Source organism: Branchiostoma belcheri, unplaced genomic scaffold, assembly GCF_001625305.1.
Source record: "Branchiostoma belcheri isolate BF01 breed outbred unplaced genomic scaffold, Haploidv18h27 scaffold218, whole genome shotgun sequence".
Classification (NCBI taxonomy): Eukaryota; Metazoa; Chordata; class Leptocardii; order Amphioxiformes; family Branchiostomatidae; genus Branchiostoma; species Branchiostoma belcheri.
The window spans coordinates 43,407-61,044 of record NW_017803691.1 but is presented as its reverse complement, the minus strand read 5'-3'; the positions used below and the strand labels follow the sequence as shown (position 1 = coordinate 61,044).

General features: G+C 43.4%; 2 protein-coding genes across 3 annotated transcripts in view; one reads left to right on the top strand and one right to left on the bottom strand.

The window, feature by feature from the left end:
* Positions 1 to 6,360: 6,360 nt before the first annotated feature.
* LOC109470042 lies at positions 6,361 to 8,700 on the bottom strand. The gene has a single exon (XM_019768819.1). The coding sequence runs from the start codon at positions 8,698 to 8,700 to the stop codon at positions 6,361 to 6,363; it is 2,340 nt and encodes a 779-aa protein (XP_019624378.1).
* Positions 8,701 to 12,473: 3,773 nt separating this feature from the next.
* LOC109470056 overlaps positions 12,474 to 17,638 on the top strand; it is an 18,448-nt gene continuing 13,283 nt past the window's right edge. For both annotated transcript variants that reach the window (XM_019768835.1, XM_019768834.1), the window contains exon 1: positions 12,474 to 13,707. In XM_019768835.1, the coding sequence (XP_019624394.1) occupies positions 12,481 to 13,707 (1,227 nt within the window). In that variant the 5' untranslated portion in view covers positions 12,474 to 12,480. The remainder of the gene's footprint in view (positions 13,708 to 17,638) is intronic.

Genomic DNA, 17,638 nt, shown 5'->3' with positions numbered 1-17,638 from the left:
ACAAGGCGTACCCATAATTTTTGCACTTAGAGAAATGGTAAAGACTCGTTCTGAGTTCAATATTGGTAAATGTCACCATCATAGCAGAAACGAATGTAAATACATGCATTGTTGTACAATTTAGTCGCTTACAATGTAGTAGGAACATTAAAAAAGACATGTATTTGGAACGAGCTACGTTGTGAGTTCGGAACTACATGTAATACTACTCTAGTAGTAGTTTTACGCATTTACTTACAGATACGATGCATTACACGGGTCCGATAGCCAGGGCATAGATGTAGTCTTTTTTTAGTGTAACGTGATCCGTATTGTTGCCAAGCTTTGACTATCCTTAATCCTCAAACACCCGAACTTTTTTCGTGACGTTAATGCCCGAACGGGGTCCAAATGGACCCCATTTGGTTTCTTTCATATTTATATTCCTTTTTGCATTCTTTCATTGATCTTTGCACGTGTTGGTTAAACATAGTAAGAGGTATATTTTGGCATGATTAAGTGTTAAAATTCCAGCCCATTATCATAATTTATGCAAAATAGGATAAGGCCTGCAGGCATGGACATGGGGTTGACCTCAAATGATTTATGACCTAATTCCTAAGGTTGAGGTTACTTGGCAAACTGCACAATATTAACGCAATAGTGCTTCCTTGAAGACATATTGAGGACATCCGAACAATTTTGTGTGTAGAAAAGTGCAAATACATGGCTGGGGTCCGTTTGGACCCCACACGGTCTTACATAAGACTTCCGTTGTTATTTTTACAAAATTGTGCCGATCTCCAAAAAATTTAGGAGAACTTGTAGTAGAGATTTATCGACAAAGTCACGGGAGGAATTTTTTTTCGAATGAAAAAAATTCAAATAGCACATAAAAAATGGACCCCATTCAGGTGTTTGAGGGTTAACTTAAAGATGATTAAAGATCAGAGGTCCTACGATTCAATATTCATAAATGAACATAGCGTACCCCGTGATATTCCTGTACTTAGAGAGATGGTAAAGATACGTTGTAACTTCAGAACTGGTAGATGTCACGATCGGAGTCCAAAGACTAATACGTGTACTGTTGTACAGTATAGTCGCTGGTATGCATATATGACATAAAACACATCGCAGTATGACTATACGTAGTCCACACCAGACCAGTTCGGCATCTGAATTGAAATGTATGAGCTACGTTGTGAGTTACATATAGTACACAAACCCTACAATGAAGTATGAAGATACACATAGCGTACACATACTAGTAATTTATGTGATTAGAAAAAGATTCGTTGTGAATTCGGAAGATGTCACTATCTTAGCCCAGAAACTAATGTATATAATTACATGTGTTGTTGTACAATCTAGTCGCCGGTATCTATGTCATTTGAGAACACATCACTTACAATGCAGTATATTCATACAGCGCACTACACCATTTCTGTAGGTTTTCTTAATCGCAGACCAAGACGAACAAAGCACTGTCTTCTTAGGTGTGGTGGCGTATTTTTAGATGTAGCTGTTTGGATACGTATTCCAGACTAGATGGGTGATCCAGAAACTAGATCACTACATACTTATTTAGGTTCAGTCCACAATTATAGTTTGATATGTCTGGGGTGTAACGATGGTTGAGTTGAGGAGTTGGAATATCAACACAAGTTTTTTTCAAATATTCGTCAACTGAGTTTTTTTGCCGTATTTTCCTACAATAATTTGATGCCTGACAGTTACAGCCCATTGGTTACTATATTATAATATTTTAGACTTTGCTGACCATTTCCTCACAAAGTTCGAACGGTTTCCGAACATTTAGCTCCCCCCTCCCGTGCTGAACTGGCTGCTACGCTGTCATGAGCCATTTTGCTATTTTTGGCGACGTCTCAGGGAGGAGCCTAATGGTACAGTACTGTGTGCAGTTTGCAAGAATTCTAGGAATTCTACAAGGAATTTTATCCACAGGCATGGAATGTCCACAGGAATGTCTCCCAGCTCTGTTTGCTAACACATTTCTGAAACATTCCACATTCCTGGAAACCCTTTGGAAAACCTGTCTGCCCCAGATGCCCTATTTTCCAAGGCTCCATCAAAATCATGAAGTCATGGCAGTGCCATGCAAACAATACTAACAGCAACCACCGTCGCCATGGCAATGTATGTTTTCATTGCCAGTCTTGTATGTATATTTATGTATATTCTTGTATGTATATTCATGTATATATAAATGTATTTTCCTCTCTATATATGTATATTTGCTCAAGCCTTGCTACGCACAATGTAGCTCAATTTGCTACATGATATAGTATTGAGTATTCTTTATCGGTGCCACCAAAGATCGGACACAACACTAAAAATACCTGCCTACTGCCTAAGTGCCCAGGCCAGGTACTGGCCCCTTGCTCCCCTCCGTCAGGTTCCTCCAACCAGTTCTGTCATCCATCCACTAAAAATAAACCCTATAATATTCATTCAATGACATTCACCTTAGATTCTCCTTTCTTCACTTTTCATATTTGATTTTAGATTTGTTTTAGATCCCAATGATATCACATAGATAATCCTACAAATTAAAACTTCTTGATAATCACTATTTTCATGTTGACCTATTCCATACTAAAAGGTGCTGGCCACCCAATAGTCCATCTCACGCCTAACTTGTTGTGAGCCTTTTATTAGTTCAACAAGATAAATTCTACAGTCAACTTTATTCACTGTTATTGTTTTATAATTTTGTGTGAGCACAGTCTTTATTTTAATGAACAGTCCTTCTTATCTTGTACTCTCCAAGCAGATGTTAGGGCTTTGGCTTCTTTTTGGCGTGATTTTAGGCTTTTTAGGACTTTTTGTGTACTGCCTACTGGTATCTTTTTTGTGCCCGCCCAACAGTAGCCTGGGTTCCAAACCCATAGCACACTGGACACAAAATATCTCAGTGAGCCAGGCTCACTGAGATATTTTTTGGCCAGTGTGCTAGGGGTTTGGCACCCAGGCTAGCCCAACAGATACCAGCACAAAAAGAAAGTCCGATATAAAAGCCTAAAACGCGCCAAAAACAAGCCACTGTTTAGAGAGTAATAGTTATCTGGATTGGGGGGGCAGGAACATACCGAAATGTGCACGTTATAAATGACGTTGCTTCTGTTTCACATCACTAATTCATGCCCAGTTTAATAGCCTGGATGCCAGCCTTTTAACTTTCCCACCAAAAGGCACAAACATCTTATCTGTATGGTTTTTACGCCACGTCATGATCTGCGCAAAATAATCCCCATGTTAAGCAAGGTACCAAAAAGTTCTGGAGTTTTCTTAAATCAATTAAGTCGGAGAGGTCCGGTGTTTCCCATCTTAGGACCAATGGTACTTTGGTGTCAGACAGTAAGCTTAAAGCCAATCTGCTTAACCACCAGTTTCAGTCTGTGTTCACCCACGAGCCTCCAAACGACCCCCTGCCAGACCTAGGGCCTAGCCCTCATGCCTCCATGTCAGGCATCACAATAGAGGTGAGTGGAGTTGACAAGCTGTTGAATAACCTGAACATCCACAAAGCTTCTGGGCCAGACCAAGTTCACGCCCATGTCCTTAAGGAACTCAGATCAGTATTAAGTCCTATCCTCCAGGTAATTTTCCAAAAAAGCCTAGACACAGGTACAGTACCCGAGGCGTGGAAAGAGGCAAACATAGCCCCTGTGTATAAGAAAGGCGATCGTTCCAAACCTGAAAATTATCGCCCAATCTCACTCACATCCATTTGCTCTAAACTAATGGAACACATCATCGCAAGTACGATGATGTCTCACTTTCAAGCAAATGATATTCTGTATGACCTCCAGCATGGTTTTAGCCATGGCAAGTCTTGTGAAACCCAGCTGCTCTCACTAACAGACGACCTGGCCTTCAACAGAAACAACGGAACCCAGACAGACCTCATTTTTATGGACTTTGCCAAGGCATTTGACAAAGTTCCCCCCCGTAGACTGCTACACAAACTGCAGTACTATGGTGTCAGAGGAAACACCCTTGTCTGGATTCAGAACTTCCTGTTGGGTAGGTCGCAAACAGTTGTGCTTGATGGAGAGCGCTCTGACCCCATGCCTGTGACCTCGGGAGTCCCCCAAGGCACAGTGTTGGGGCCCGATCCTCTTCTTAGCCTACGTCAATGATTTGCCAGAACATGCTGTAAGTGCCAAGGTGAGACTTTTTGCAGATGACTGCATATTACAGATGCCAATATATGACAAATCTGATTGTGCTAAACTGCAGGAAGACATAGATAACATCAGCCTATGGGAGCGCAGGTGGCTTATGGAGTTTAACCCTTCAAAGTGTGAAGTAATGACCATCCCATCATCCAAAACTCCAATTACTCACTCGTATATCCTCCACAACCAGCTCCTAAACAAGGTAAGTTCCACTAGATACCTTGGGGTCACCATATCCTCCAACCTGACCTGGGGCAGCCATGTTGATGCCGTATCATCTAAGGCCAACAAAACACTTGGCATGCTGAGACGCTGCCTGAGGATCGCCAGCACTGCGGCCAAGGAAAGGGCCTACATGGCCCTGGTAAGACCACAGGTGGAATATGCTTGCAGTGTTTGGGATCCACACACCCAGGATCAGGTGGGTCGGATAGAGATGGTGCAGAGACGAGCTGCCCGGTACGTTACCAACAACTAAAACAGTACAAGTTCTGTCACCGACATGATTAATAAGCTGGGCTGGCAGTCCTTAGCACACCGAAGGAAGAACGCCAGACTTGCCACATTATACAAAATAACCAACAATGTTATTTCTGTGCCGCACGCATCTAGAGTTGTCCCGGCGACTCGATGCTCCCGCCGCACCAACCACGCTCTCAAGCTGCAGACCATCGCGAGTAGGAACAACTTTTACAGGCTCTCCTTCTTCCCTCGTACCATCAAAGAGTGGAACGAACTTGAGCCTGGTGTGGCGGAGGCGGGGTCCCTCGCCCAGTTCAAATCTGGACTGGCGAGGACCCTGCTGCATTGAGTCGCCCCTACACGTCTTGTATATATGTATATATATATGTCCTACTAACACACTAAATGCACTGTCTTGTCCTTTACACCAACAGACTCAGTTATTTACGTTCCGTAGTGTCCCCTCCTTTAGTTGCCCTTGTTTCTATTTGTACCGGTCACTTGTTTTGTAAATAACAACATGTGCAGCTGCTAGTAATCCAATGTCAATATTGGGCTCAGCAGTACTTAAGATGAGATGAGCTGTGCTGTCCTCTGCTGACCCAGACAAACCAGGAAAACTGTCCACCACACTAAAGCCCAAAAGGCTGGTATCCAGGCTATGTAACGGTTAGTCTGTAGATCGTGAGTGGGCGGACATGAAACAGAAGTCTCAACCAGCCTCTATGGTACCAAATATCTTGGTGCAATACTAGTGAATGTTACCAGATGATTGGTGCATTTTGTGAATTCGTGTAAAAGCATATAGAACAGGTTGAAAACACTTGTTAAAAATTATGAATCTGGGTAAAGATTAGATGTCTATTTGTTTGTCCCTTGTGACAATTCCCACTCAAGACTTATTGACACTATTTTTAATCTCTTTAATTTGACGATGAATCTTAGAAGGTCATGAAACAATTGTCTCCAACAATGATACGGTAAAGATTTGCCCCCAACGGCCAACTTTGGTTGAAATTGAAAGGTAGGATGTAGCCAATTATTGCTGTAGTACAATTGATCATTTTGAGGTCTCAGAAAAACTGCCCACAAACCAAATATCAAGACAATCCATTTACGCCTTCTCAACTTATCAAACACACACACACACACACACACGCGCGCGCGTGCAAGCACACACACACACACAAACTCACACACACATACACACACACACACACACACACACAACACACAACACACACACACATACACACACACACACACACACACACACATACATACACACACACACGAATGCCAACCAAAAAAAATAAAAATAACCTTCTTGCGAAGGTAAAAACTTTTTTTCGCAGCCTGAAAAAGTGCAAGTAAATGGTTAGCAGAATTTAAGGGATAGGTTGAGGGGAAGGTCGTTCCTTATGGTGTGTTAACTATTCCTCCCCCTGGGATCTCCCATGGCCAGTAAGTGTTAGGTAGTGTAACGGTGGGGAGGGACACACGCCGTGCTGTGTTACCTGTTCCCTCCCCTGGGATCTCCCATGGCCAGTAGGTGTTAGGTAGTGTGACGGTGGGGAGGGACGCACGTCCTGGTGTGTAATGGGTCTCCTCCCCTGGGATCTCCCATGGCCAGTAGGTGTTAGGTAGTGTGAGGGACGCACGTCGTTGTGTGTTACGGTTTCCCTCCCCTAGAATCTCCCATGGCCAGTAGGTGTTAGGTAGTGTGACGGTGGGAGTGACGCACGCCGTGCTGTGTTACGGGTTCCCTCCCTAGAATCTCCCATGGCCAGTAGGTGGGCATGATTCCATCCATGACGTTGACGTACGTCCCCACACCTTGGTCAGGCCGGGATATCAGAGCTGTCCTTAGCTGTCTACGGGCTCTTATACCTCGGACCAGGAAGGCGTTTCTATAAGAGGGATTACGCTGGTCTTTGGCCTGTCCAGTCGATTCATATGTGGCAATGGATCTTCCAGACCGTTGTCTGCTGGAAGTAATGCGGTCACCCCGAAGGAGCCGTTGGTTCTGTCGCCTGTTTGTGACGACATGTAGCGGAAACTCGGCAGCAGAACAGAAAGGAATGGGTCCGGTAGCCTCATCATCTGGGATCTCACTGTAGGTATGTGTTGGGACAGGCACATGTTGGAGACCATGTAGTTCCCCCTGAACACAAGCTACATCATCCGGGATCTCGCTGTAAGTAGGTTCGATGGAATGCAGGACGGCGGGCAATGACCTACAGGAGACTGCGTCATCCGACGCCATCTTGTCTGCGTATGTTGGGAGGGAAGCAGACCTCAGTAAGCCTGGGAAGGCAACGCCGGGGGGAATTGTCCAAACGTGGGTATCATCGCTGGCCCTGTCATCCTCAGCGTTTAACCTTGCTGCACGCACTTTCCACAACAACACTGCAAGGAACGACATGACCAGAACAACCGCTGCCGAGACATTAATTGAGATGAGAACATGATCTGGTGACTGAGCCACCTCTAGATCTTGTCCAGTTGTGGAACTCATCTGGAGGGTAGACTGGTATCTTGGTTTTAAAGATGTGTAGCCTTTCTCTGTAGTTTCTAAATAGTATGTCGGGCTGCTTGATCGGTTAGTGACTAATCTGTAAGAGCTTTTTGTTGTGCGGGTCTGGCTTTTGATCAACGGAACGGTGAAATACAACTTCGTGACTTGACCCTTACTTAGAATAATGCATGTGATGTTTTTTGTGTTATCATGGGTGATGTTTGTGTGTGTGGTGTGTTTTTGGTTGCCAGGCTCTGTGGTGGTGGATGTGCTCGTGTCTGGTATCTGGACAAACGACATGCCAACAGCTTCAGAGGTTGTGTTCCCTGTGGCCATGGAAGCTAGTCGGAAGATTGAGTTTCCCACCAGGGGCACTGTAATGCCACTATCATGTTCCCAAACCTGCCTGCACTGCTCAGGCGTATTGGTGTTCAGTTTGTCTGCCAGAGAGCCTTCGGAAGCAAGAACAAGAGTAGGGGCCTGTATGGAGATCGTGCTCAGAAAACTGTCCAAATCACCACATGATCTACCGGGGTTGATATTGACCACACTAAAACCGATGTTACCCATCACATTGTCTGTTGAATTAAACATCCACCCAAAGAAGAGTTCATTAGCAGTTTGTCTGACACAGAGGTGAAAGTTAGCCACCTCAACAACCATTGTTACTGACCCTCTGATAAAATGTTTTAACCGATCTAGCCCCCATATCGTTCCATGAGGCATTGCATCATGAACAGACGACAACACACGACTGCTGGCATGAAAACGTGACAGCCAAGGCTGTCCCCACAACACGTCTTTGTCCAAAGATGACAGCTCATTATCCCTCAGGTCTAACCAGGTCAGCTGAAGGCTTTTGAATGATCCAGGGGAAATACTATTGATCGCATTCGACCTCAGATTCAGGATCGTACTTCCTCTTAATCCACTAAGCCAGGCTTGATCTACAGCCTGTAACAGGTTGTTTTCCAGATCCAAGATACGCAGGCGTGTTAGGTCCATGAAGCTCCCTGGCTCTATATGCTTAATGCTGTTGTTGGACAAAATCAGCGTCAAGAGACTCCCTAAGCCAGTGAACCAGGTCTGTTTGACATCTGTTAACCTGTTGGAATCAAGGCTCATTTTTCTAAGCCCCGAAAACTCAGAGAAGGTGTTGTTCTTCATATCAACGATTTTTGCATCTATCAAAGCTAAGGTGTCGACCTCTGAACTGTCAAGCTGTGCCAGTTTCTCAGCCGACAGGACATGGAATGGGTATCCTCTTATTGCCACTTCCTCTGCCCCAGCTGGAAAAAGGAAAGGGCTTCTAGAAGCACCATCTTCATTCAGGACCTCACACACGACACATACACCTGTGACAGAGGCAAGCCCTGTCGGCTTGCCTGTGAAAGGTACACACTCAAACCATTCAGTTCTCTTACACAATCTCGGTCCATTTGGGACTGCACATGCAGTTGCAAAGAGAAGCCAAAACAACATGGCTGCGTTTTCCGTTGCACTGCCACTTACGTACACCTTACGTACGTTAAACATTTTATCCAAAACATTATTTGTCACTTACCTGCTCTCTGTACCCATGATAGGCAGATCTGTAAGCATCAAGGAGAAGCTTTCGATCGTAATTGTCGGTATCTAACAATCTTTGCACCACTGTCTGCGGGCAGTGCAACCGCCTCTCTTACTGTCTCTGTGGGTCTACGACCTGATCAAGATACCCCCAGAGAAGCATTCATTATAATATTATAATGTTATTGAGATGAGCAAAGGTACAAGTGGAAAGGTTATCCATATGCAGTGGGTGGGCCATGAATGGTCTGGTTCATCTTCCACTGCTCCTCTTTATTACATTCCTTTGCCCTAGTTGTACACCCTGTAGTGCCACCCCCCTCCCCAGAGATCAGAAACCTCTCCAAGTTTTTTTTGTTTAGCTTAGTCAGAATTTATACAGAACTAAAGCAGCATCCTGGAAAGAGAAAATGAGTCCCAGGATTTGGCGCCAAACAGGCTTTTGTTTTTCTGAATAAAAAAAGACCAACATGGCAGCCATGTTTTAAGTTTGTGGGACCACCATGTCTTCCTTTCATACATGTGACAATTAATGATCGCTTTCGCTTCTTTGTAGATTTGATGCTACGGAATTTTCACCCTGATAGTGTTATATCAATCTGTTGAAACGTTTGTTTCCTTACGGAAGGAGCATACTCCACAATGCCACTTTTTTGTTTCTCCCTACTAGTAGATACATATGACAGACTCTCCCCGTTTCAATACTTTTTCACTCTTGAATTGAAATATGTATTATAATTTTCTTTAGTATTTCAATTCTAGTAAACTAGGCAGACGCCATTTGTCCTTTTTGTTTATACATTGTTTGTGTCCGATAAAACTGTCTTACTCTGTTGTCCTTCACCATTTTGGCTCAGCAGCGTCTCTTCAAGTTGGTACAAAGATTTTGTTTAAACCTCTTCAATTTAGGTGTGGTGGCTGGAAAAAGCTACATTCAGAATTTCAGAGACATGCTGTAGTTTATATTGAATAATTCATCTTCCCTCTCCCTTATACATGGGATAGGCCAGTATAATAGTCTGGTAACCTTGTGAAACAGATTACAATCTCAATAACTGAATAAATGCAGGTTATCAAAAAGAGCCATCTCTATGTAGAAGATTAAAAAAAGACACGTCCCGGGTACACTGATCTGTTTTTTTGTTTGTTTTGAAACTGTTCATCATGTTTCGATATGCGGTAAATATATATATATATATATACAGAGGAATATTTCCAGACACCTCAATACACATGCAACTACATTTTGTTTCAACCATGCATATTATATTCCATCTCAGGCTAAGAGCTAAGGTTATTAGTAGTATTTCAAAACCTCCATGATTTGAGTTATGTAGCCCTTGGGTTCTGTAGTACTGACAGATTTGTTGTTCTGTAGTGATGTAACCATGTGCGTATTATATGAGAAATGATGTAAACTTTCGTGCCGACAGTCCTGTGCGGTAATGTTAATAAATAGACAGCCGGATTTTTCATTACCTTTGCCAGAAGGTAATTTTTTCGGTTTGGCTATGGGGGGGTGGGGGGTGACTGGATGTACGCCACATAACTTGTTAAAGCCATGGATTATAATCTGTGATCTGTTGGCAAATATTAAATATTAAATTGAAAATTAGCTTAATGACGGTTTTATACGTCACCGTGTTTGTTTTCGAACAGAACAAGAATTCGGAGATCTCATACCTCCATGAGTTTTGGAAATGCTTTTACACAGTACACAGCACTGCAGTACAGAACAAAATAACACAGGTTTTTGTTGTCAAACCTTTGGCCTGAAATAGGTCCATAGCCTATTCCAGAGGGAAGACCTCGTTAATCAGGCGCGCTGCCTCCACACGTCTGCTGGTGTTTTGCATAACCCGCAGGCACATCTGTTTTCCCTGCCTTGCAAAAAGATACAAAAACAGGAAGTTCTGCTGCAGTACCAAGGTCAGCCACCAATAGGCCCATATTTGACCTTGACCTTTGGCTTCCTAAGTCCTACCAGCATACCAAATATCATCACAATCCATAAAGGCATTCTAAAGTTATGCTGGCTACAAATGTGCGGAAACACACACACACAGACGCACCAAAAACAATACCTCCATTTTTCATGGAGGTAATAACTAGAGATGCAGCGAATTGATTGTGACAAAATTTATAGGAAGGAAAAGGAAGGTCGACTTTGAGAATGGGTGTCTTAAGTTAGTCTTAACGGCTATTAAGGTCTGCAGAGGGGCTTCAAAGTTTTTGGATAATATTTAGGGCATAAATGAAGTGGTATAAGTTTAGACTACCTAGAAGCCTCACTAGTGTGTGTGAGTGTATTTACCAATGTCTGTGGCCAACAAGGTTTGATTACACAAGGTTTGATTACACATGTCTATGTTTGTAACATGACGTACCCCCAAGAATTATTGGAAAACCGTATTCTTGCACGATGTTGGGAATTGATGAATACCAGGGCTCGCTAAAGCCTTGGTCACGCCCGCCGTACGTGCTTTTTGTCCGTACGTTTTTTGGGATGTTACGTCTGATACGTTTTTTCTGAAAACGTGGGAAAAGAGTGGCATCGACGCACGTCACTCGCATGTCCCTCGCACCGTTGCGCAAGGTGTAAGAGTCACGGTGGGGTCTGCACGCCACGTCTGGCCGTGAGCGGTTGCGTGCATCGTACGTTGCGCAAGTGGTGAGTTGTACGTGCTTACAACGTGCGATCTCTGTGCGATTGCAACTTTACCGTAAGGAGGCCGTACTCACACGTTCTTCTTCCGCACTGCACGTACAGGGCACGTGCGTCGCCCGCACTCGCACGTACGGGTGGTGAATCCGCAGACCGTAATGTCTGCAGTTTTACATGCACTTAAAGTTCTACGGCGTGTCTGCGTGCCCCAAAATCCGTAGGATTCCGTACGGAGGTGGTACTCACCACGCACAAATGCCCTACGTTTGCCCACGTTTTTGGACGTAGACAGCACGCAGAAGCACGTACGGCGGGTTGTGACCGTGGCTTTAGATAGTTGCATACATGTAGACCTTACCAATTGACTTCTGCAGGCATTTCCTTTCCGAAGAACTGCTGTCCATGACTTATTACTCCTAGGAAACAATGTTTTCTTTTCATGTTATCGTATTGATTTTTGGAGTTTTATCTTTTGTTGGCTCCAGTTTTATCATGTCATTATACATGTTATTTACTATCAATTACCCAGGGTGTTCATAGGTCGCCGCCGCGGACTATGTCTCCACTTCTTGATAACAGGGGCTAAAGTTTTGCTTCGGTCATGCTGTTTATTATTAGGTAAGCACAAATTCTGACTACATAAGGAACGTGAGACTAGTACAGACTTGTTCAAAATTCGGAACGTTTTAGAAAGTTAACCTCTGTTGACTACAAATCTAAAACAGCATGGCCAAGCGTCGCCTTTATCCGACAAGTTGTAGTTTGGTTGTGCTGGCCTTCTGTGTACTTGGGACTACAGCAGGTGAGTGGTAAATTAACGAGTATCTATTGAATACGTCGATGAAAGTTTGACATCCATCTCTTAAAACGTAAGGGGTTAATATAACCTAATTCACATAACCTTATAGCTTAATTTACTGTTGATTGTATTTTTCTACGAATAGCGTACAATATTTTTGGAGGTTACGTCTTTTGTGCAAACCCTGTGCGCGGTGTCACCAGAGGACAGTGCCCTTCGAACTTTCGGTACGCAACAGGTGTACGTAGTGATGTCATATCAGGACGTGACATCTTAAACAGCAATGGCGACCGCAGCTTTCCCAGACGAAGTCAGCGGCGACTCCCTCGAGTGTTCGATCTGCTGCTACACCTTTACGAAGCCGAAGGTTCTTCCCTGCCTGCACACCTTCTGTGAGCACTGCCTACGGGAATGGGTCCAGAAGACCGATGGTGACACCTTTCCATGTCCTATTTGTCGACAACCAGTCCCCTTGCCCCAAGATGGCGTCGAGGGTATAAAGGACAACGTATTTCTTGCTAGCCTGGTGAAAGCTGTGACCGAACATCACGAGATTCGCCAGGGGAAAGATGACCTTCTCTGCACTAACTGTGAGGAAGGGAAGCCGGCCACGTCCAGGTGTTCGGAGTGCGCTGAGTTTCTCTGTGAGAGTTGTGAGTCCGCACATCGCCTAGTGAGAGCTACCAAGGGCCACACCCTCTTCACGTTTGAGGAACTGAAAACGGGGAAATATGACAAAGTCTTCAGGGCCAGGATAGCGCCACCGTGCTCCAAGCATTCGGGAGAGATTTTGAAACTCTACTGTAGGACCTGTGATTCTACAATATGTAACGAATGTGCCTTGTTTGAACACAGGGACTCGCAGCATAACTACACTCGCATAGAAGAGGTGGCTACCGAGAAGAGAGAGACAATCTTAGATCTCACACCACAGTGTCAGGCCCGAATGCAGTTATTTCGTCAGACGGAAGAAGTACAGAAACGCTTGAAAGAACAACTTCAACTGAATGCAGAGGGGGCTCGTCAGAACGTCCACAAAACCGTACAAACACTAATCACCCTTGTGAAGGAAGAAGGCGAGCGGCTCCTAACCTGTGTTGACACAGAGGAAAAGTCCAGAAAGAAGCAGATCGATGCAGAGATAGAGGCAGTACAGATCAGTCTGGCAAGCGCCAAGAGTACATGTGAGTTTGCAGAGACTCTGGCCAGGGAGGGAGGCGACTACGAAGTTGTATCTTTCTCACAAGACATGACAACTAGACTGAATGATCTGACTAAACCACCCTCGAACAGAGTGGACTTTGAACTAGCAAACATCACCGTTGATTACTCTGTTATGGAGCACAAGTTGACCAAACACAGCACCAAAACTGTCCAATTCACCCTGCCGAAGCCAACAGAGAGGGAACTGCGTTCTCTGCTGCAACGTCTACCACAAAGTCGGACCGACTCGAGGACAGGACTTCGTCTGGAACCATGTAGGACCGGGATGTCGGGAAATGTATACGTGGTAAGTAGTAGGGCATATCCTGTGACATTCACTTGATCACAATGGCTGCAGATACAAATGTATGTTTAATGATGATGATGATTAAAGCAGGATCATGAAAGATATTCAGTTCATTTGTCAATTTGTCAGTTCATTTGTGGATATTAGTCCCACCAGGCATGGAATGTTGTGTTTCTGTAGCGTTTGTGTGTGTGTGTGCGTGTTTGTGTGTGTGTGTGTGTGTGTGTTTTGTGTGTTTTTTTTGTGTGTATGTTTGTGTAAGTATGTGCATGTGTGTTTGTGTATGGATGTGTGTGTGTGAATGTGTGTGTGTGGGGGGGTTAGTGTGTCTGTGTATGTTAGTGTGTGCGTGTTTATGTGTGTGTGTGTGTGTTTGTGTATGTATGTGTGTTTGTGTATGTATGTGTATGTGTGTTTGTGTATCCGTGTGTGTGGTAGTGTGTGTGTGCGTTAGTGTGCCTGTGTGTGTTATTGTGTGTTTGTATGTTTGTGTATGTATGTGTATCTCTGTGCGTGTGTGTGTTTTGTGTGTGTTAGTGTGTGTGTGTGTTTGTGTATGTGTGTGTTTTGTGTGTTTATGTGTGTGTGTGTTTATCTGTGTGTATGTGTGTGTTTATGTGTGTGTGTGTTTCTGTGTATGTGTATGTATGTGCATGTATGTTTGTGTATCTGTGTGTTAGTGTGTCTGACGTGTGTGTGTTAGTGTATGTGTTTGTGTGTGTGATTTGTGTGTATACGTGTGTGTGTATGTATTTGTGTGTGCTTGTTTATGTGTATGTGCATGTGTGTTTGTGTATGAATGTGTGTATGCGTTTGTTTATCTGTGTGTGTGTGTGTGTGTCTGTGTGTCTGTGTTGGTGTTTGTGTGTGTGTATGTATGTGTGTGTGTCTGTGTGTGTGTGTTAGTGTGTGTGTGTGTGTGTGTGTATGTGTATGTATGTGTATTTGTGTTTGTGTATCGCTGTGTGTGTGTGTGTCTGTGTGTGTTAGTGTGTGTGTTTATGTGTGTGTATGTGTTTGTGTAAGGAGGCCCCCTCGGCTGTAGTCTAGCCCTATACTCTGATTGATATGTTTTCCTAAAAGTTGTGTTACACATGCCTACTGTTGTTACGCCTCAAGGGCACAGTTATTTCTGGAGTCGACCTTACAACCACTGTACCTCGCTTGATAGAAGTCGGGTGTTATTATTAAGCTGAATCGACAGCCGCCGCGTCGGAATGAGACCGTTTGTCACCTGTAATTACTCACAGCAAGGTTTGGTAGTCACTAGTATTGCACCGGAGATCCAACTTTGTTACCTTCGCCAAGAAGGTTATGTTTTTACCTTCGCCAAGAAGGTTATGTTTTCGTAGGCGTTCGTGTGTCTGTGTGTGTGTGTGTGTGTGTGTGTGTGTGTGTGTGAGCACGATAACTCAAGAAGGCTAAGATGGATTGTCTTGATATTTGGTAAGTGGGTAGGTCTTCATGAGACGTGAAACTGATTAGATTTTGGGCCCCCTAGCGGCTTGTTATGGTATTGCAGCTGAACTTCCGGTTTTGATATCTCGTGATCTGGACATGCTAGGGTCATGAAATTTAGATGGTAGATAGCTCTTGTGCTGTAAATTAAGTGACATGAGTTTGAGCCCCCTAGCTGCTTGCTCTGGAACTGCAAGGGCGGTAGTTGAAAAATGTTTAGAGGCGTATAACTCAAGAACCGATTGATGGATCGTCGTGATTTTTGGCATGTAGGTAGCTGAAGTGATGCTTGACATAATAATATTACAATTATGCAAATATTAATGTAATTTGCATAATTAATGAGGAAATTCTATAAATCAGCTACATTCCATGAAAGGATTATTCAAGCTTGTGACATATGTAATTAAGAACGACAGAAATACAGGCAGATATCGATTATGCAAATGAAGACTTAATTTGCATAATTAATTAGAAAATGTTATAATTACATAGTGGTAACTGCCTGGAATTTCATACTTGGGATATTTGAAAGTTGTGTGAAGGTGAACATAATTAAACATAACTTATTCAAATAAGGACCTCATTTGCATAATTTATGAAGAAATGCTATAATGGCATTCTTTGATAAGATAAGACTGTCTTCTGGTTTAGAATATGATCAACAGATATAATTGATGCAATATAGGATCCTATTTGCACAATCAGCTGCGGGGGGATTGATCTATAATTTCTTAGTCATAAAGGCTAACACCATTTGGCGAAGGTATGAGATCGTGGAACTCTAGTTTGTAGCATTTGTCTGTGTGTGTGTGTGTTTGTGTGTGGTTTAGCAAGATAACTCGAGAAGCAGTGGATGGATTGGAATGAAACTTGGTAGGTGGGTAGGTCTTCATGAGACCTAGAAATGATTAGATTTTGGGCCCCCTGGCGGCTTTCCTAGGTACTGCAGCAGAACTTCCGGTTTTGATATCTCATGTTCTGGATATGCTAGGGTCACGAATTTTGGTTGGTAGATAGCTCTTGGGGTAGGGAAGAAGTGACATGAGTTTGGGTTCCCTAGCGCCTTGTTCTGGAACTGTAGGAGCATTTGTTGAAAAAAATTTGAAGGACGATAACTCAAGAACCGGTTGACGTATTGTCGTGATTTTTGGTATGTAGGTAGTTGAAGTGATGCTTGACATAATCAGATGGCAATTATGCAAATCAGGAGCTAATTTGCATAATTAATGAGGAAATTCTATAAATCTGCTTTGTTCGATGATAGAACTATGAAACACTTGTGACATCTACTTGAGAACGAGAAAAACATCTGAGGATATAGATTATGTAAATGGGGACCTAATTTGCATAATTAATGTCAAATTCTTATAATTCCATAGTTGTAACTGCTGCACCCCGAATTTCATACTTGCCACATTTGGAAGCTAAGTGAAGGTGAACATCAATAAACATAATTTATTCAAATCATGACCTCATTTGCATAATTTATGAGGAAGTGCTATAATAGCCTTTTTGTTATGATAAGGCTGTCATTGGATGGAGAATATGATCAACTGATATAATCCATGCAAATGAGGCTCTTATTTACAAAATCAATGATTAAAATTGTATAATTTGTCACCCGCAAGGGTTAACATCATTTGGCGAAGGTATGAGATCGTGGAACTCTTGTTATGATTGTAAGACGAGTGGCGGGCGAGGCCGGAAAGGAAAGCTACCTCCCCAGTCCATACTTGGTTTGGCCCACCTGTCGATCTCTTCTCATAAATAAACCCACTAGCTGTATCAAAGATATTGAAGATTGGAATGTTATATTTGGAGGGTTGTACAGCGTCGGAACCTGGTTCACCAAAAGGACGTGAACCCGGGGACGTTGACTTAAAAGGTTAACAAATTATCTCAAGGTGGAGGTCAATTGCAAGGAACGTGCTTTTACTCCACAATCCGGCACGCGATTTCACAGCGGAAAACCTTAAAAAAAGTTGATTGCTGATATCCAAATTGAAATACTTCGACCAATCCGTTTTCGAATTTATAATACAAATAGACAAATTTGGGAAGGGGAGGAACCCGAAATTCTCGAAAATAAAAAGGGAAAAACTGTAAGAAACAGAGAGAACAAGACTGGCAATCAAAACATACATTGCCATGGCGACGGTGGTTGCTGTTAGGGTTATTGTTTGCATGGCACTGCCATGACACTGCCATGATGGTACCTGTTAAGTCTAGACAGATACAGTGCACTCCTCCCCTGAGTGTATAGTGAACGAGCCCCGGGGTCACAGAAAGCAGGGCCATAGGGCAGACAGATCTTCCCAAGGGTTTATAGGAATGTGGGCATAGATGTGGGTCAGAGAAATGCCTGTGGACATTCCGCATGCCTGTGGACAAAATGCTAACCATTCACTGGGTACGGCATGTGGGGAATGTGGCTAGAATGTGGGACATACACTTGACATACAATTCCTAC

Bases quoted from the DNA above. Each gene is read 5' to 3' on its own strand.
- LOC109470042 (XM_019768819.1), bottom strand. From the start codon at position 8,700: ATGTTTAACGTACGTAAGGTGTACGTAAGTGGCAGTGCAACGGAAAAC.